This window comes from Stenella coeruleoalba (assembly GCF_951394435.1).
Source record: "Stenella coeruleoalba genome assembly, chromosome: 7".
Taxonomy (NCBI): domain Eukaryota; kingdom Metazoa; phylum Chordata; class Mammalia; order Artiodactyla; family Delphinidae; genus Stenella; species Stenella coeruleoalba.
Window position 1 is genome coordinate 28198917 of NC_137153.1, and position 21264 is coordinate 28220180.

Here is a 21264-nt window from a genome sequence, read left to right on the forward strand (position 1 = left end):
TTGATGGCCACCTACACTCTGAGTTGATATTCTGCGTTTCTGGTTGAGGGAAGGGCCTCTGTGCTCTAAATCCCACCTCAGCATAAGGTTTGGCTGAGCCTCTTTGTTAAGATGCTGGTTCCTGATTAGGATTAGACTCCGGGACGGGCCGTGCCACCTGCTTGAGTTGGTGGGCTGAGGACCCTTGTTTTTATTGGCTGTTCTCACTACTTTCCTGTACTCTGTATGGTAAGCCTCATGTATGTTTATAGGCATGTTTAACCGATAACCCTTGGCCCTTATATATATGAGTAAACCGGAGTCCCACGCAGAGCTGCTACCCTGTCAGCCAAACCTGAGACCAAACATTTTAGTTCACCTTTGCCGCTAACTCATGACCCCAGGGCATGGCCCAGGGAGTGTAGGGAGGCGACCCTCTCCGGGGAGTTCTTATAGAATATGTTCCCCCTAAAATATTCCACAGCCTTGGAGAATTACTTTCTCCCTTCCTTTGCTGTACAAGCCATTACACCTCCTGTCAGGCAAGGGAGGCCTGAGAAAGTGGAACCTGGAACGCTCTGTCATCGGTGTTGGGCGGGGCGAGGGTTCGGGGGCGGAGCCTGGCGCGAGAGGGAGGCTTTAGGGGCGTGGCCGGGCGGGGCGAGCTGGGGGCGGGGCCTGGGCATGCCCTGCGGCGTGCGGGGGCTGGCCTGCGCGCGGCGGGGGCGGGGCAGCAGCCGCAGGCTCACGCCGTAAACAGTCAACATGGCGGCGGCGGCGGCAACGGCACCCGGGGCCTTGGGTATCTTGCAGGCCGGCCGCGCTCGCTTGGTGGCCGCTTGCTGTGCGCGGCTTGGCCCTGGGTGGAGGCTGTCCGGCTCCTGGACGGTCCCGCGGGTCGACCCGGCGACCTGGGCTCGGGGCTGGACACCCGCGGCCGGGGGGGCGGCCTGGCGGAGGGGCTACAGCTCTGAGGTGAAGACGGAGGACGAACTGCGGGTGCGGTATCTGGAGGAGGAGAACCGAGGTGAGGGGCGCGACGCGGGCGGCCGCCGGTCCTAGGAAGGGGTTGCAAGGTCGAGTGTCCGGGCTGACGTCAGTGTCCGCCGAGAGGCTTGGGGGGCCTTCCCCTCCCCCCCCCCAAGCGTTGCAGCTGTATAGTGCTCTCCTTGCCTGAAGGTGTCCTTCGGAGCAGCTTACCTGTAAAAGTGGCCCTACTCGGCGCCGAAGACAGAAATGCGGCTTACGTCCTCATCTCTAGACGAGCCAAGGTCAATAAACCGGGTGTGTGATATTTGCTTCCAGATTTTGTTCTTGCTCTGTGATTCCTTTCTGTCAACTCAGCTATCAGGCGGAGAGTTTTGGAAGCTGCCTTGACAATGCACCTTATTATTCTGAGTCTTCTTCAATTTAAAGCGGTGCATCTGGAACAATTTTTCCCCTTGCCCATTTTATCTTAGAAGGTTAGTTTTGTGGACTATTTCAGTTCAGTTAGACAATTTTGAGCATTTTCTTGGTCTTCCAATTCCCTTGCTGAGCTCTGGGGGACACAGTTGTGGATGATGTTGATCTTGCCCTTGAGCTACCTCCTTGGGTGGATGGAGATAGATGCATTAGCAGTACAATACAGTGGGAGGAAGGGTTGTGATAGAGGATGTGTGCCAGTCGGTGGGATTGCTGTTAAAGCTCAATTCCTTTCACTTGCCTTGTTGGGAGAAGTTAAATGGATCAAGAAAGGTGGAAATAGCAGTTTGCCAGAAGAGTAGTCATTGAATTTTGACACGCAGTTATTGAGCACCTATAATCGGTTAAGCAGAAGTGCGAAACGAGTTAAGTCATGATTGCTATCTTTAAGCAGCACCCAGTATAGCGAGGAAGATAGTGGTGATTAAAAGGTTATGCTAACTTTAAAGGCTTGGCGACAGCAAAGGGCTGTAGTACCCCCAAGGTTCATATGATAGCTATATCTGGGGAGATTGGAAGACTCCAGAAGGGGATTCTGAGGGTTAAGTTAGGGTTTTGCCAGATGAAAAGGGATCCAAGGCATTCTTTGCAATGGGATGTGACATTAGTGAGGGTTCCTAGGCAAACTTCTCTGTGCTTCAATTTTCTTCCGTGCAAAAATAGGAAAAATAATACCAACTTTGTATGCCTACTGTGGAGATTAGACGAGAGGGTAATATAAATTGCTCACTGAGTATCGATCTAGCTCATAGGGGGTCTTCTGTAGTATGATGAGTTATTTCTTTTATTTGTTTATTATTTCATACAGACAAGAGCATGGTGAAAGGCATGGCATGGGAACATGTGTGGTGTTTTGGGGAAATGGCATAAGGCAAGTGTGGTTGTAGTGGCATGACAGGCAGAATTTTGAGAAATTCAGCTGGAAAGTAGATTGGCACTGGAGTGATTAGAGCCATGAACGCTACCATCTTTTGGGTAAGCTTAGTCTTGCCAGCATTTCAGTTACATTAGGTGAACCAGCAGTACATTAGATTCAAATGCATTGCAGGTACAGCTAGTAATGTGCACCATATTCTGTATTTTTTTGACCTAAATGAATGCATATTGAACGTAACTTTTTATAAAATGTATGGAAAGTCCTTCAGTTAGGTTTCAAATGGGTCAAGGAGAAGAAATCAGAATATAAGTCAATTTGATAAATTCAGAATGTTTTGTCACTTGAAATGTAAAAATCAGCTATTGGGGAATACGGGTTCTAAAGAAAATTGACCTGCTTCCTTTCAGGATTGGAAAGGTGACAACTCAGTTTTGTTTAACATTATATATGCTTTACTTTGCTTTGCTTTACTGTCAAACCAGCAATAAGCAGTGCAAAGAAAAACATGAGTTCAAGGCTGGTGCAGGTGAAGGAATCTCCCTGGTGCCTTTGCTTATCAGGGGCGAGTCCAAAATTTGGTGCTCTTAGCAGCCTGCAGGGAATATGACAACTCCACTGGGTCAGAGGAGCCCCAGACTGCTCTCTGCCCTGTAGGCCTCTTTAGGCTGGTGGAGGTGGGTAAATGCAGAATACATCCGTACTCATAGGTTGCTTGGGTTCCATATTTGTAATTTGTTGTGGAAGCACAGTTAGACAACCAACTCTCTTTAGTCGTTATTTCTTGCATTGTTGTCCAGCCTCCTCAGGGTTTTAGAGCAGCAGTCCTGGTCATGGTTTACAGAGGTCTCTCCTGGTTTCCTGCAGTGGCTGCCTTTATAGGTCAACTGGTCTCCAGTCATTCTCCTTCCCAGTTTGTTCTTTGCACTGGTGCTGGGGTTATTTTTTCAAGGCCAAGCAAGAATCACATCTCTGTTCAGTTAAAAACCTCTAGTGGTCTCTAATGCCTACAAGCCCTCACAGCTGCAGGCCTTTACAGACCATCCATCTCCCTTCTGCTGCACCTAAGCTTTACCTTTTCTTGCTCTTATGTGTCTGTGCTTTTGCACACATCTTCTGGAATGACCTCTCCCTTCTCCATACCAACCTTCTCCCAGTCTTGCAGGCTTCTACTCATAATTGTGACCCATTTTAAAGACCATTTTTGTGAACCTTATACCAACTTCTGGTAGAAGTAGAGCAAACAAGCAAATGAATAATTCAAGTTATTCTTAATGCCCACTCCTACCTCATCATTCACATCTGGCTTATCATCAGGTCTTCCCGAGTGCCTTTGTAGTCTTTCCATTTTTATCCATGTTCTTTACCAACACTGCTCTTGTCCAAGCCTGTATCATGTCTCAGGTGGCCTGTTGAAGAGGTCAGCTAGCTCATCTTCCTACTACATCCTTTTTTTTTTAAAAAAACCAGGTTGATTCCTTTCACATTTTTCTCATGTTTTAAAGAATACATTCTTTAATTCCATATATTTTATGGCATGTGAATTCTATCTCAATAAAGCTATATATTTAGATGTATATATTTTAAAATTTTATTGAGATTAATTCACATATAAAATTAAAAATGTACAATTATTTTTAGCATATTTACAGAGTTGTGCAACCATCACCACAATCCAATTTTAGAACATTTTTATCAATCTAGAAAGAAACCCTGTTCTTTTTGGTAGTGTCTCCCCATTCTCAATACTCCCTCTCCCCCCAGACTAAGACCCATTTATCATCTACTTTCTGTCTCAATAGATTTTTCTACTTTGGACATTTCACATAAAGAAATCATATGTGGTTATTTATGGCTTCTTTCACTTAGCATTTGGTTTTTAAGATTCTGTTATGTTGTGGCATGTATCAGTACTTCATTTGTTTTTATGACTGAGTAGTATTCCATTGTTTGGATTTTTTTGTCTGTTCATTATTGATGTACATTTGGATCATTTCCACTTTCTGGATCTTGTGAACAATGCTGCTTAGAACATTCATGTATAAATTTTTATGGGCATCCTTTTTTATTTCCACTTAGGAGTGCAATTGCTGGATCATATGGTAATTGTACTTCTATGATTAACATTTTGAGGAACTGCCAAAGTTTTCCAAAGTGGCTGCAGCATTTTACAGTCCCACCAGCAAAGTATAAGGGCTCTAATTTCTTCACATCATGAACAGTAATTGTTTGGTTTTTGATTATAGCCATCGGGTGTGTTGGGAAGTGATATCTCATTGTGGCTTTGATTTGGACTTCCCTAATATTTAAGGATGTTGAGTATCTTTTCATGTGCTTATTGGCCGTGTGCTCTAGAATAAGAAATTTTACTTATTCTTTTCCAATCTGGATGCCTTTTATTTCTTTCTCTTCTGTAATCTCCCCCTTTGGACCCTCTGTTACAGTGTAGACTAAAAGTATCAACAGACATCCTAGTCTTTTTCCTGATCTGAGGGGAAGGCATTCAGTCTTTCACCATTAAGTATGATGTTAGCTATGGGTTTTTTGGTAGATGTCCTTTATCAGGTTGAAGAAGCCTCTGTTTATTCATAGTTCAAGTGTTTTTATCTGGTTGAATTTTGTCAGATTCTTTTTCTGCATCTATTGAGATGATTGTATGCCTTTTCGTGTTGAGCCTATTGATATGATGTATTACATTAATTGATTTTCAAATATTGAACCAGTCTTTCACACCTGAAATAAATCCCACTTGATTTTGGGGTGTAATTATTTTTATACATTGCTGGATTTAATTTGCTAACATTTTGTTGAGGATTTTTGCATTTATGTTTATGAGAAATAGTGACCTTTAGTTTTCCGTTCCTGTGATGTCTTTGTCTGGTTTTGGTATACGGGTAATGCTGACTTCATAAAATGAGCTAGGAAGTGCCCCGTCTGCTTCTGTTTTCTGGAAGAGATTGTAGAGAAATTGCATCATTTTTTTCTTTGAATGTTTTAATAGAATTCACTGGTGAAACCATCTGCATCTGATGCTTTCTGATTTAGAAGCTTATTAATTACTGATTCAGTTTCTTCAATATCAATAGATTTAGCCTATTCAGCTTATCTATTTCTTGCCCTGTTAGCTTGTGCCTTTCAAGGAATTGGTTTATTTCATGTAAGTTAGCAAATTTGTTGGCATATAGTTGTTCATAATATTTCTTTATTATGCTTGTGGTATCAGTGGGATTCAGTAGTGATGAATTTCTGATGTTAGTAATTGATACTCTCTTTCATTTCTGATATTAGTAATTTGTTTTCTCTCTTTTTTTTCACGGCTAGCCTGGCTAGAGGCTTATCAATTTACTGATATTTTTAATAAAGAACTAACTTTTGATTTGATTGATTTTTCTTTACTGATTTTCTACTTTCAATTTCATAGATTTCTGCTGATTTTTACTTTTCTTCCCACTTATTTTAATTTAATTTGTTGTTTGTTTTCTAGTTTCTTAAGGTGGAAGCTTAGATTACCAATTGTAGACGTTTCTTAATATGTGCATTCAGCGCTGTAAGTTTTCCCCAAGCATTGCTTTTGCTGCATCACATGTATTTTGATAAGTTGTATTTTCAATTTCATATAGTTAGAAGTATTTTAAATTTCTCTTGAGATTTCTTCATTTACTTATATTTTACTTAAGTACCTTATTTAATCTCTAAGTATTTTGAGGTTTTCCAGCTGTTTTTCTGTTATTGATTTCTAGGTTTATTTCCATTGTCATCTAGGAGGATACTTCAGTATGATTTCTTTTTTTTTTTTTTTAATTTATTTATTTTATTTACTTTTGGCTGTGTTGGGTCTTCCTTGCTGCGTGCGTGCTTTCTCTGGTTGCGGAGAGCAAGGGCTACTCTTCATTGCGATGCGTGGGCTTCTCATTGCGTCGGCTTCTCTTGTTGCGGAGCACAGGCTCTAGGCACACGGGTGTCCGTAGTTGTGGCTCGCGGGCTCTAGAGCACAGGCTCAGTAGTTGTGGCGCACGGGCTTCGTTGCTCCGCGGCATGTGGGAACTTCCCAGCCCAGGGCTTGAACCCTTGTCCTCTGCGTTGGCAGGCGGATTCTTAACCACTGCGCCACCAGGGAAGCCCTGATTTCTATTTTAAATTTGTTAAGGTGTGTTTTTGGCCCAGAATGTGGTCTGTCATGGTGAATATCAGTATGACCTTGAGAAGAATGAGTAGTCTGCTATTGTTGGATGCAGTGTTCTATATTCAAGTAGATCTAGTATTCAGTTAGATTTAGTTGATTTTTTGGTTTGTGTTCAGTTCAGCTATACCCTTAATTGATTTTCTGTCTGATGGATCTATAAGTGATAGAGGTGAGTTGAAATTTGCAACTATGCTAGGGGATTTGTTTATTTCTCCTTGTAATTCTATCAGTTTTTAAATCATGCAATTTGATGCTCTATTGTTAGGTGGATATGCATGGGTTATTATGTTGCAGAAATGACCCCTCCAGCATTATGTAATGCCCCTTTTTCTCCCTGAGACTGTTCTTTGTTCTGAGATCTGTTGTCTCTGAAATTAATGTAGCTACTCCAGGTTTTATTAGTGTTAGCATGGTTTATCTTTCTTCATCTCTTCATTTTTAATCAGTCTGTGTCTTTATGTTTAAAGTGGATTTTTTGTACACAACATATAGTTGGGTCTTGTTTTTTTTTTTTTTTTTTTTGTGGTACGCGGGCCTCTCACTGTTGTGGCCTCTGCTGTTGCGGAGCAAAGGCTCTGGACGCACAGGATCAGCGGCCATGGCTCATGGGCCTAGCCGCTACGCGGCCTGTGGGATCCTCCCGGACCGGGGGGACCAGGGCACGAACCCGCGTCCCCTGCATCGGCAGGCAGACTCTCAAGCACTGCGCCACCAGGGAAGCCCTGGGTCTTGTTTTTAATCCACTCTGACAGTATCTGTCTTTTAATGTATTTTAGACCATTCATACTTAAAGTGATTATTTAAATAGTTGGATTATTATGTATTTGTAACTGTTATCAGTTACCCTGTTGTTTGCAATATATATTTACAACTAATCCACGCCTGCTTTTTAATAACACTATACTGTTTCATGGTGGTAATGGTATAAATGCATATTCCTATTTCTTTCCTCCCATTCCTTATAACATTACTGTCATTTATTACCCTTTTCTGTAAGTTACAGTCACCCCATACATGGTTGGCATTATTGTTTTGAATAAGTTGTTATCATTGACATCAATTAGTTTTGAGTCAAAAAGAATCTTGAAATTTACTTAGTAGTCTGTTGTTAGCAGTAGTTGGTCTTAATAATTCTGAATATGTTTTCTTTTTATTATAGGATAGAGTAAATGAAAAAAATGTTGTTCTTGGGAAACAGACTTTTCACTGTGGTAGGAGAGAGAAAGTACAAATATGGGATGGGGGAAGAAATATGGGAAGGTGAGGAAGAAATATGGGAAGAAATATGGGAAGGTGAGGAAGAAATATGGGAAGAAATATGGGAAGGTGAGGAAGAAACCTGTTACCTTGGATTTGAATTAGAGTTATCAGGACAAACTTACAAAAACCATAAGTATATTGTATACAAACATGTTTATATTTATTTTCTATTCTGACCATTGAAACAGTCTAAAAGGAATGATACCACAGTAGCAGTGAACATATCTAATGTCCAGATTTTGGTTTCTAAAGACCGTTCCCCCACTGAAAGAAGCCAGAGCTCTTTGGAGAAATGTCTGATTTCAGGTCTGGAGCAGGGAAAGTGAAAGGTGAGCCTGGAATATCTTTGTGAGTCAAAAAGCAAGGAAATGTTCAAATACTAAAAGGAACATGTCAGAAGGACATAGAAACATGTTAAATACTAAAAGGAACATGTCAGGATATAAGCTTACAAGGGCTTTGAACATTAAAAAATACAGTGATAATGGATTATAGCACCTTGAGTAAAGAATCCGTGAAGCCATGGTGATTATTCAAGATGGTGGGGTAGGGAAGAAGATGTTTTTATAGAAGAATGGTAGGAATGATAGAAAATAACCACTTTTGAAACCACCAATGTAAAAATAAAGGAATTATCATGGCAGTGTGAGATACAGACCCTTTATCTTTTTCCAAATGGGTATCCAGTTGTCCCAACACCACTTATTCATCTTTACCCCACTGATTTGAAGGGCCATTTTTATCACAAGCTAAATTTGGTCTTTCTGTTCTGTTTTATGGTCTCTGTAGATGTTGCACTTCTACATTATTTTATGATTAAAGCTGTGTTGTGTTTCATTGTATGGTAGGGCTAGGTATTCCCTCCTTCACCTTTGCTGTTTCTTTCTTTTTTTTTCTTGGCTCTTCCTGCCTGGTTATTTTTCCACATGAGTTTTGGAATATCCATGTATAGTTTCAGAAAAAGGCTTGTTGGTATTTTTATTGACATTGTGTTGGATTTAAAATTAGGGAAATATTTATGATACTGCTTTCTTTTCTACCTAAAAACACAGAATGTGTTTCCATTTTTGCAATTCTATTTTGTTTTTTTTTAAGGGGAGTTTTAGAAGTGCCCACCAGTAGGGTTTGCACATTTATGTTAAGTGTACCCCAGGTCATCCTGCCTCCTGTCTGGTTGTTCATAAAAATGAGATGATTTCTTTCAGTATATCTTCTGTGTGTTTGCCTTTCTTCCTCCCTCCCCCCGCCTCCTCCCTCCCTCCCTCTCTCTCCTTCCTTCCTTCTATATGAAGGCTATTTTATCTGGATATTTAATTTCATGTCTTTTAAATAATGCTCTTTTGTTGCAGTAGTTTTTCATTTGATTGTTTTGGGTTTTCTAGGTTTACAGTCATCATCTGTTAATGATTTTCCACATTGTTTCTAAAATTTGGGTATTATAAAAATTGCATATCTCCTTTTGTTCATGTGAAGGAGTTCTGGGTTCATTATGTTTTTATTGTAGCTTCTTATTACTTCTGTAGTATTTTAAGGAGACTGAATTATATATGGTTTATCAAAAGTATTCTGTCAGTGCTTTTCAGTTCTTTGTGTATTACAAGTGACTTGTTAGTAAAAATAGTTAAATTATTGAGGTCTACAAAATTCTAAAGTAACAATATATGCTCATGGTAAAATAAACAAACAAACAAACAAAAACACTATGGAAGGATGTCATCTCTTCACTTTCAAACTGTTTCATCAAAAGTAAAGACCTTAAACTTATATTTTGAGTCTTTGCTGTGAATCATAATTTTATTCACTTTCTGGTTTGTGTTACCTTTATAATTATTTTTATAGACAGTATCTGGACTTTTTTGGTGTAAGTTCAGAAAATGTTTGCTGTTCTATATCCTTCATCTTCTAACCATACAATTTCTGTCATTTGTAACTTTATATCATCAAAGTTTATGATAGTTACATTTTGTTTTCTTACAGTTGTCCATTGCTGTATCTATAGATTGAATATAAACAGGGTTTAGAATATTATTGGTAATAGTTACGTTGGTACTGCTTTCAGTATATCTCTAGAAGCAGTCTGCTTTCCATCTCCACTCCACAGCCTGAAGCCTGTGTGCTGTCATCTCTCATCTGGATCTCTGCAGTAGCCTCTTGTTTGGTATCCTCCAGTATACTTTTTTTTTTCTTTTTTGTAACTGTAGGTGAAATTCACATAATACAAAGTTTACCATTTTAATTTTTCAAAGTGTACATTCAGTAGTTTTTGGGTTATTCACCATGTTGTACAGCCATCATCACTGTCTTAATTCCAGAACACTTTTATTACTTTCAAAACAAGCCCATGCTCTTTAGTCAGTTTCTCCATATTCCCCCTCCCCCCAGTTTCCAGAAACCACTAATTTCCTTTCTGTCTTTACAGGTTTGCCTATACTAGGTATTTCACAGAAGTAGAATCATACGATATGTGGCTTTTTGTGTCTGGGTTCTTTCAGCCTAATGTTTTCAGAGTTCGTCTGTGTTATAGCATGCATCAGCACTTCATTCCTTTTTATGGCTGAATAATATTCCATTGACTGGATATAGGACATGTTGTATTTTTACTTTTTAGATATTATGAGTAATGCTGCTAAATACTTGTGTACGATTATTTGTTTGAACATAGGTTTTCATTCTTTTGGATGGGTATCTAGGAGTAGAATCATTGGGTCATGTGGTAATTTTATGTTTAGTGTTTGGAGGAACCACCAAACTGTATGAGAATATGAGAGTATGGTTGAGAGTTCCTAAGTCTCCACATCGTTGTCAATGCTTATTTGTTTCCTCTTTTAAATTACAGCCATCTTATTGGATATGAAGTGATACCTCATTGTGGTTTGATTTGCATTTCTCTAATAACATATTATGTTGAGCCTCATTTCATTTATATATCTTCTTTGGAGAAATATCTATTCAACTCCTTCGCCTGTTTTTCAGTTGGGTTGTCTTTTTGTTGTAAATAGTAAGAATTCTGTATATAATCTAAATATAAACCCCATATCAGATGTATGATTTGCAGATATTTTCTGTGGCTTGTTTTTTTTACTTCCTTAGTAATTTTGATGAAGTCTGGTTTATCTGTTTTTTCTTTTGTTGCTTGTGCTTTTGTTGTCATATTTAGGACACTGTTGCCTAATCCAGGATCATGAAGATTTATACCTTTGCTTCCTTCTAAGAGTGTTACAGTTTTAGCTCTTAGATCCATTTTGAGATAATTTTTGTATGTTGTGTGAGGAAAGGGTCCAACTCCATTCCTTTGTGGGTGAGTATCTAGTTGTCCCACCACTATATGTTGAAAAGTCTTGCACCATTGAATGGTCTTGGTATTCTTGTCAAAAACCAATTGATCATAAATTTTTATTTACTTAGGTCTTTTTAAATTTCTTTCAGTGGTGTTTTATAGTTTTCAGTGTACAGTCTTGAACTTTCTTCAGTTTATTCCTAAGTATTGTATTTTTTTGATGTTATTACAAATTGAATTGTTTTCCTAATCTCATTTTTGGAGTGTTTATTCATAGTGTATAGAAATTTAACTGATTTTTATATATTGATGTTGTATCATGCAACTTTATTGAGTTCATTTATTAGCTCTAATAGTTTTTGGTGGATTCACTGGGATTTTCTGTGTATAAGATCATGTTATTTGTGAATGGAAATTGTTTTACTTCTTTTTTTTTCCTATCTGGATGCCTTTTATTTCTTTTTTTATGCCTAATTACCCTGGCTAGAATTTCCAGTACAACACTGAATAGAAGTGGTGAAAACAGACATCATTATCTAGTTATTTATCCTAAGGAGAAGACTTTCAGTCTTTTAACATTAAGTATGATGTTAGTTGTGGGTTTTCTATAAATGCCCTTTATTAGGTTGAGGAAGTTTCCTTCTGTTACTAGTTTGTTGAGGTTTTTAAATTATCATTAAAAAAAAATCATTTAAAGCATGTTGGATTTTGTCCAGTGTTTCTTCTGCATCAGTTGAGATGATCATGTAGCTTTCAAATGTTTTCTTTTATTCTGTTCGTGTGGTGTGTAACTTTGATTGATTTTTGTGCTGAACCACCCTTGCATTCCTGGGATAAGTCCCTCTTGGTCATGGCTGCTAGATTTGGCTTGCTAGTATTTTGTTGAGGATTTTTACATTTGTATTCATAAGGGAAATTGGTCTAGTATATTCTAGTATATTCTTGCTTTATTCTAATCTGTTTTCTGCACTGTGGCCTGAGTGATCTTTTTAAAATGCAAGTTTGAGTGTAGAAATAAATTTCCCCAACTTGGAAAAAAGCTATTAGAAATGCATAGCAAACATTATACTAAATGGTGAAATACTTAGAAACATTTTCATTAAAGGCATTGATAAAATAAGGGAACTTATTATTTTTGCTAATATTATGTTGGACTTGAAGTCCTAGCTAAAGTAAAACAGCAAGAGAAGGAAATGAGAAATTAACATTGGAGCAGAACATGTAACTGCCAATATTTCCAGATAATGATTGATTGTTGTCTTAGAAAATTGAAGAGAACCACTTATTAAGTCTATTAATATTTAATAAATTTGCCAGAAAAAGTTCATATAAAATAACACTAAACTTACCACGTACTCTCAATATGTGATTAGAAAATATAAATGATATAGAAATAAAAGCATTCACAAGGGGCAACAGATAGCCTTTGAAGATGTGCAAGATGAAGTCTCTTAAGTCTTTATTGAGGAAAAAACCAAGACCTGAAAATTTGCAGCATTGTACCATGTTATAAAGGGAAAGAGTTAATACTTTAAATATGTCAGTTTCCTAAATATTAAACAACAAATATCCTAACAGTGTATTTTAAATTTCATTGAAAAGAGTTGTGTTTAAGAATATTTAAGACATTTTGAAAAATAATAGCTGGTAGACGTGGTGCTTACTGTACATTAGATAACAAAACATACAATATTGTTATAATAATTAAAGTAGGAAGAACATTAGAATAGGAGTGGCCCAGGAAATTGAGAGTAAAACAGAGTCCAGAGAGTGATTTTTATAGTTATTTAGTATACAGTTGTTTGATTTTTGAAATCAGAAAGAAAATAGGGTACTATTTTATAAATGGTGCTAGCCAAAAATGTTTATGCATTTCAGAGAAGATAAGATACCTGCGGAGTTGAGAACAGCAGAAATGAAAGTAATCAATGTTAGGAGAAAGTATTAGAGAATTGTTTCAAAACATTAGGGTAGAGAGATCCTTTATTTTGTTTTAATTGGTTTAGTTTTACTTTTTCTTAATTATCTATACAGTTAGTATTGTGAGCAATATTTAACATGGTTTGTTTTGAGAACTAGCAGTGCCTTCCTCCACCCCATTTCCTATACTGCAGAAGCAGTTATTTAAAACCCTTTGGCTGATTCTTTGGGGTATATGTTATTTCATATGTTATTTCATTTGAAATAACATACATGTGTTTCTACTGGAATTTTCAAATTTAGGTATTACCTATCTATTGACTTTTTGCAATGGAGGATAAGGGTTTGGCTCCCTTTCACACTCCACCACAAATGTGTACCTTCTCTTTTGCCCTCATCCTCATTCCATGGTTCTCTGGTAATTTCACTCTATTTCTAGGTCTAAGAGAATGTTGCCATGTTTTTTAAAAAATTTAAAAAAATAGCTTTATTGACATATAATTCATATACCTTAAAATTCTCCTATTAAAATGTAGTTTAATGGCTTTTAGTATTTTTACAGAGTTGTGCATCTATCACCACAATCAATTATTGAACATTTTCATTGCCCCAAAAAGAAACTTCACACTTTTTAGCTGTCACTGCTCAATCCCTCCATCTCTACTAGTCCTAGGCAACCACCAGTTGACCTTCTTTGTCCCTTCTGATTTGTCTCCTCTCAGCATTTCATATAAATGGAATTATAAGGTATGTGCTCCCTTGTGACTGGCTTCTTTCACTCAGCATGTTTTCAGGGTTCATCCGTGTTGTACATGTATTGATACTTCGTTGTTTTTTTTAGGCCAAATATACACTGCGTGGATATACTACATTTTGTTTATCCATTCATCAGCTGAGGGATATTTGGGTTGTATCCACGTTTTGAATATTTTGGATAATGCTGCTGTGATCATTTTGGTGCATTTGTGTGGATGTGTGTTTTCATTGTAAACCCTTTTTAAGGAAGATACTAAGCCCGAAAGTTGCAAAGGCAATAATATACTATATAAAAAGTTAAAACTATGGTGCCAAAAATTACCATAAACAAGTTGAACTTTAAAAGTGAATGATAGGGAAAAGGTTTGTTTTATAAATAATGAATTAATGTCTGTAATCTAAAAATTTATTAATTGAAATGCAAAAGACAACTCTGATAAGATAGGCAAACAATGAGAACAGTTAATTCAGAAAACAAATGACAAATGATTATTAAACTTAGTTAACTCAACTTTGGTTCATAAGATTAGGTGAAACTTGATACATAATGATGTTATTTTCCCATATATTGTCAGAGATTTATAATATTCAGTGTTGGGTGGTAGACCAGTGATTCACAATGACATGTTTAATGAGGTCCCCTTAGTGACCTGAGATGAAATGTATAGATAATGTAAGCAGCTCACACACATAATTAAAAAAATCTTTAATAAAACAAAAGGAAGGTAATTTATGGCAAAATAACTTATTTCAATATATAATTTTTCTGCTGTGATCATTAAAATATAAATAAGTTAGGATTTAAGAGAAGTAAGAAGACTAGAAGCCATTCTGCAAAGTAAGTAGCGGAAAATAAAAAACAGGTGGTATAAGGGGATATTAGAATAAAACCTAGTATTGGGTTAGTAATAACACACCAAACTTATTTGTATATGATAAGAGACTGAGACAATAGCTTTAATTGAAAAAAGGATAATATGCGAAGGTAAATTTTCAACTGAGCGGAAGTGGTATTCTCACAAATGAGCCATGCCTTATTTATTTATTTATTTTGGGTCAAAATAATTCTCTACTGGGATGTGGGAGAGGGTGGTGACAGAGTAAATTGTAAGATTCAGTTCTCATTGACACCAAGTCAAATGGAAGTTCTCTCTTACCAGTAATATACTTGAAAATGCAGTGAATGTAATTAGACTTAACATAACTTTTTTTTTCTCTGTTTGATGGGTACCATGTAAAACAGAATATATTAAAATTCCTCTAATTTTAGGTCAAAAACCTTGTACTCGAAAAGAGTGTATGTATCTTTGTGTAAAGTTATGAATTTTGTGTATTCCAGTGTAATAGATCCTATGCTAGTGTATCTCATGCATCTTGTCTAACAAAGTCTGGTGGTTCCATACAAAGTGGTACACAGAATTGCCACAGAAAGTTCTAAATGGCCTGAAGGAGCTGAGTTCCAGTGTCCTAACTTCTTTATTTCTTTATAAATAAGTTAACGTGTATAATGTAAGACTAATTTGGTGGTACAGTTGTGTCTTAGTACAATGTAGAGGTAGTTTTAAAATATATTAGAAGTGATCTTAATTTCAGATTGATTTTATATATTTTTTGAGAATTAGTGATAATATGAATATTAAAATATGTGGGCAAGGAAGTGTCCTTGTGCAGGTAATACACATAATTGGAGCTCTATTAAGATGTGCTACGGTGAATAAATAGGTACTGGTGATTTGGCTGGACAGTATCTGTATTTTTGAGAGTTATCTGTTAAAATTTAAGAATACACATTCTGTTGGACCTAGAAATTCCACTTCTTGATACCTGTCAGAGAGATATTTATTGTACAGAAAAGAAATCTTCAAGAATGTTGATTGCAGCATTGCAGTATTTTAGGAAAATGCTAATGAAAAGGAAACTAAATAATGGAAATTCATTTCAGATAATATTATGAATTAAAAGGAATGTCTTGATATAGAAAGATCTTTAAGGCCAAATTAAGTAAATAAAGGAAATATGTATGAACCTATTTACGTAGAACAGCGCCAACAGAAAATACTCTGTGGTCCCATTTATGTAAAATAGCAACAATAAGCAAAACTATAGTCACAACTCTATTTCTGTATGTAAATATATTTTGTGGAAGGTTACATATCAGCAGATAACTATGGCTACCTCTGGGGAGGAGAATGGAATGGGTCCAGGGAAGGAGGACTTTCACTTGGGGTGTATCACTTCAATTTTGTATGAGTAAAATGTATTCATATATATATATATATATATTTTAAGTCCCAGCTGAGTCACTTTGTTCATCTTTCAGTTTTGTGAGCTCTGTAGGGCAGGGTTGATGCTGTAATATGAACTTGTTGAAGATTCACCAAGAATTTTAAGATATTTTGTCAAAAGACAGGAAAAGTCTGAAACAGGAATTTAATAACCTTAATAACCTAGCAAACTTTTCCTGGCTAGGTTATGTGATGAGGATGCATGATAATTGAGTTATTGAGAAGCTATTAAATGTGAAATAAAGTGGGGCAGTTACAAAATGAAAACAATAGACCCTGCAGAATAAAGTAAGGTTTTATTCCATTTTAGGGTATCAATAGCTTACTGATACATTTGGTGGGACAGTTGTTAGGCACAGGATGATTCGTTTTAAATTACAGAGCTGATTTCCAACTGTCTGAGGTAGAAGTGCTCAAAACATCAGGCCTCAAACATGGGACCAAAACCACTGGAATTAACTATGGTAGAAGCATTTTGATGGCACTTTACAGTTTAGTAATATTGTCAACAGTATCCTATCTAGCATCTATTCATTATGGTAACACTTTAATTATTGCATCAAAGTGTTTGCAGAAGGGACAATAATAATTAAATGCTTATGTTGAAAGCTTTACATATGTCTTGCCATATGATCCTCACAACCGTCCCACGGAGTTTGGACCTATTAGTATCTTCACTTAAAAGGGTAAGAAACCGAGGGTCAGAGAGGTTAAGTGACTGTCCAGTGTCACATAGCTAGTGGCAGACTGGGGTTTCAGTTCCAGCAGTCCGACCTCAGAGTCTGCATTCTTAGCCTGTACCCTTAGAGTTGATAACCAGCTTGGGTGTCTCAAAGGCACTTCAGATTCACTTTAATTCAAAACTGAACTCATGAACCTTATCCCCCGGCACCCTCACCTTGGTGTTTTTTATGGTTCTCTGTCTCATTGAATGTCATCTTCTTTTCATCCAATTGCTGAAGCCAAAACTTTATTAGACACTCCTTAATACCTCCTTGCAATGCATTCAGTCCTCAATCCAGTCAATCATTAACTCATTTTACATTTACCTCTTGAATAGCTCTTGAGTCCTTTCACTTCCTTCTACTTCTAACTCAGCTAACCGCAGCCAAACCTATTATCTGTTGACTGGACTGCAGCTTGTGCCTGGAAGTGTCTAGCCCTGTACACTTTGGCATGGTCTCCAAATATAGAAACGAATCCTCCCCACTGGTTGTATATGTGTGTTTATACAATACTTAAAACTCTCTCAATGGTTACTCCTTATTTTTTAACAGGGCCTGTAATGACACTATCTGGCTGGTGCTGACCTCTCCTCTCATTGGGTACTCTTCTCCTCCTTCTGGCATGACTATTTTATGATTTCTCCTATGTTGTTCCTGTCTGTAATCCAGCACCCCCCTCTCCCCCAATACTCATCTTCCCAATCTCAACTCAGATAGCACTGTCTTGGATAAGCTTTCCCTGACTATCCCTGTTTGCCCCCAGACCATATCAGTTCTGGTTACAAATTACTGTAGCACCGTTCAGAGCATGTAAAGCATTTTGAATTGTATATTTCTATGATTTTTTTAATTGATGTTTGTCTTTCCTTTTTAGACTATAGTTCCTTGAGGGCTGAGCGCCATAATGTGTACTCAGTACATTTGAATGAATTAATATCTAGTCTTAACCACTTGGTTTTCTTCTGAGGAAACTAAAGCATGAACGGTGTAGCAAGTCTCATTTTTCCTTCAAGTGTGGAGTTAGATTGCTATTTACTAGCTGAAGGTAGTTATTTAACCTCCTCAAGTCCCAATTATTTTATCTGTTCCACAAGGATAAAAACAGTACCTACCTCTTAGGTTGCTTTGGGGATTACGTAAGTCAATAAATGTAAAGCGCTGGGAACAGTGTTCAACACATAATAAAGGACTCAGTTAGTGGTAGCTGTTGTCATTAGTATTGGGACCTACCCAAGGTCATTCAGCTGTTTAATGCAGAGCCTGCCCTAGAAACCAGTTCTCCTTCATGATGTTCTCCTTGCTGAGATCACTGGGAATTCTTGTATATTTATTCTGCTGTGAGCCTAAGTTCGTTGAAAAATGGGTTTGAGCAGTTTCTTGCATAGAGAAGGCATGCGCACATTTTGTTGTCTTTCGTTTAACCCAATTACAAATAAGGATTACCCCTTTCCCTCAACCCCCGCCCCTCCCCCACCTCGCCCCACCTGGTGGAAGGCATTTTTGTTATACAAGGAAAATTTGAGTTTCCTTGGGGAACAAGAAGGTCGGGTACAGATTTTAGAGGACTTCGAATATCAAATTAAGGTCTTTGAACTCGGGTATTTTGGAAATAAGAAATAAAGGATTTTAAACGGGGTGAATTCTGCGCATGGAATTGGTTTTAGAAAATTGATCCGACTACAGCAGTTGGAATGGGAGGCTGGATTTAGATGATGCTCTCTGATAAGATTAGGGAAGTTAGGAGGGAGAGCTTGGCTTTGTAGGAGAAAGAATGAACTTCCTGTAGATTCAGGTTGAATTGCTTTTTGGAGTTCTAAGTGGAGGTGGCTTCAGGTTAAGTACATGGGACAGAGCCAGGAGAGAAACCTAGGATGAAAATACTGAAAGCTATGTAGTAGGACAAAAAGAGTATTAACACCTGGTGTACTAGCAAAAAAGCTGATCCCACAATGCTTGCCTGTGAGAAGGAGTTGTTAGCTATTGTGTACTTCTGTATATATTGAAGATAAAAAACCATATTTTAAACAGTATTCTGTAACTTAGAATTTTCACCAGTAAGCGTGGCCTTCAACTAGCTAGTCTGATTTAATGATGTAAAATTTAGTAAAATGTGGCAGATTACCTTGGTGGTGTTTAAGGAGAGAGGAGTTGAAGGGAACATGCTGTTATAAAGTTCTTCTTTAAAAGACTGTAGAAAAGTGGTGAATATTAGGCATCAGATTGATTTTATAAATATATATACCACTTCTTCAAAATTATGCTTGAAAAGGAAGGTAAATATGAAAATTAGGGTAAAGCTCTTGAAGTGAACCTCAAGGTGGTAGTAGATTCCTAAGTCCCAAGTCAACTAGCTGTGTAGACGGGAGTCTGTATCCTGAATACGTCACTAACTCAAATGACTTTTTTTTTTTCCCCTTAACCAGGAATTGTGGTGCTTGGAATAAACAGAGCTTATGCCAAAAATTCATTGAGTACAAATCTTATAAAAATGGTGAGTGTAAAGATTAAACTATTTGCTTCTAATATTAAGATACAGTGTTGATATCAATCTGAAAATGATTTTCCCCCCTTTTCCTTCTTACCCTCCTGTTTCTGTTTAGCTTTCAAAAGCTGTGGATGCTTTAAAATCTGATAAGAAAGTACGGACCATAATAGTCAGAAGTGAAGTCCCAGGGATATTCTGTGCTGGTATGTAAATAGATTAAAATTTTAAAACGAGTCTAATTTTTCCTTAGTAGTAGCCTATTTTCCATTATAAAGTGTTCTGTGGTTTGAATTCCATTACCAACAATTCCTTTTTGGTTTTTTTTTTACTGTTTTACAAGAAAAAAAAATGCTTTGTCAGTATTAGAAAGAAGCCTTTGCTGCGTGTGGAAAAGTTGTTTTGGAAGTTGAAAAATAATTTGAGCCATTAAAATATATGTTTGTAGTACATGAATAATATTTATGAAAGATGAGCTGTGCAGGAAAAATCACATCTCCTACTCAACAAGTGTGCTCTGTATTAAAAAATGCTTTAATTGACTAGCAGTAGCTACCCCAGTATGGAATGTTAAATATAGACATATGCTTTCGTGTTTGTAGTAGTGCCCACTCAAGTATGTGTCCACGAATTGTACTTTTAAATTGGTATCTACAGCGGCGAAATGTTTTTTCTGCTTGTACTGTGTTACCAAAAGCCAAAGATTAAGTTGTCTTGCATTTTCCATATTTGTAAATATTTCTAAGTCATGAGATTGAATGAATCTGTTTCAATTAGTGAAAAATGTAGATGATTAAATGATAAAAGATAAAAAATGCTGACAATATACCGGATCATTATAATTTACTAATAAGTAAATGAAGGCAGACGTTGACTGAGGCGTAAAAAAATTTTTTTCAGTAAAAATATAAATGGGATAATCCATTTGAGATAATCAGACATTTGAGGGAACAACATACAGTATTTTATTCATTCAACAAGTATTTTTTGAGCATTTAGAGTATACCCAGAGCAATGCTGGGACTTGGAGGAGCATTTCTAGACAGAATGTTTTTCGAGGTGTCTTAGTTGAGGCTGATGTTCTTCAGTTTCATTGTTAAAGGTCCTCAGATTTTCCAAGCTTCGAACTCCATAGCTTCCACCTTAAAATATTGCAAAATTTTATGGTATTTAGGAACATTCAGTGTAAATGAGTTATATTTTAGCTTTTGATATAATGTACCATACGTAAAAGGATTAGTTTTAACTTGTTTGGCAGTCAAAGAGAGTAGGATTATTATGCTCAACTGCCTGGGTGATGACAATTTGCAGTACAGTCTTCTGCTTTTACATCTGTCCAACTCGAGTAACACTATCCTCCTGGTAGGATTGTTGGAGGCTTGTTGTGACAATGTACATAAAACACAGTGCAGTAGTCAATAAATTATAGCTGTTAATAGTTTTTATAAGGGCTTTACATATATTTAAACATTTTTTCTTAAACAGTATGAAAAACTTACACTGAGAGAATTAGAATTCTTGTATCTGTGACCTTAGGATCAGGTGACTGGGTGACTGAGTCTAACTTCGTGACCAATGGCTCTGAGGTCACTGTACTCAGGTCCTCTGAGGGCTGGTGAGGGGCTTATTGGGAAGACGTTGAGCAGTTTGGGGGCTTTTAAGGAAGGCCCAATTATGTGAATGTTTGAGGAGTGATAGTGATAGTGGCAGAATAACGCTTAAGAAAGAAAGAGTTGATTATAACTAGCATTACTGTCTTTCTGTTGGTAATGGGTTTTGTAATTATAACACTATAATGACTGGTAGAATTCTTCTTGTTTTACCTATTCCTTTGCTGCCCATTGGTTTTGTGTCTCCACATTACCGATGTTCTTTGGAAAAGGCTTTAATGCTTTAGCACAGGTTACAACTATCTTTTATAGGTTGCCTTTTTGGGGACATACTAGGTAATATACCAAATGCTTTATCAGATTAACAAATTAGCATTGAATACTTTTTTCCAAGGGCTTATCAAATCTATTTTCTTTGTTCTGTGTGCTTTTGCATGATCAGGATAATT

General features: G+C 37.1%; 1 protein-coding gene across 3 annotated transcripts in view; it reads left to right on the plus strand.

Annotated features, from left to right (window-relative positions):
• Positions 1–599: 599 nt before the first annotated feature.
• The window catches only part of AUH (AU RNA binding methylglutaconyl-CoA hydratase), a 162935-nt gene continuing 142270 nt past the window's right edge, over positions 600–21264 (plus strand). For 2 of the 3 annotated variants that reach the window (XM_079925498.1, XM_079925497.1), the window contains exons 1-3: positions 600–1006; positions 19147–19214; positions 19324–19411. In XM_079925498.1, the coding sequence (XP_079781624.1) occupies positions 745–1006; positions 19147–19214; positions 19324–19411 (418 nt within the window). In that variant the 5' untranslated portion in view covers positions 600–744. The remainder of the gene's footprint in view (positions 1007–19146; positions 19215–19323; positions 19412–21264) is intronic. The other variant, XM_079925499.1, reaches the window with a different exon arrangement.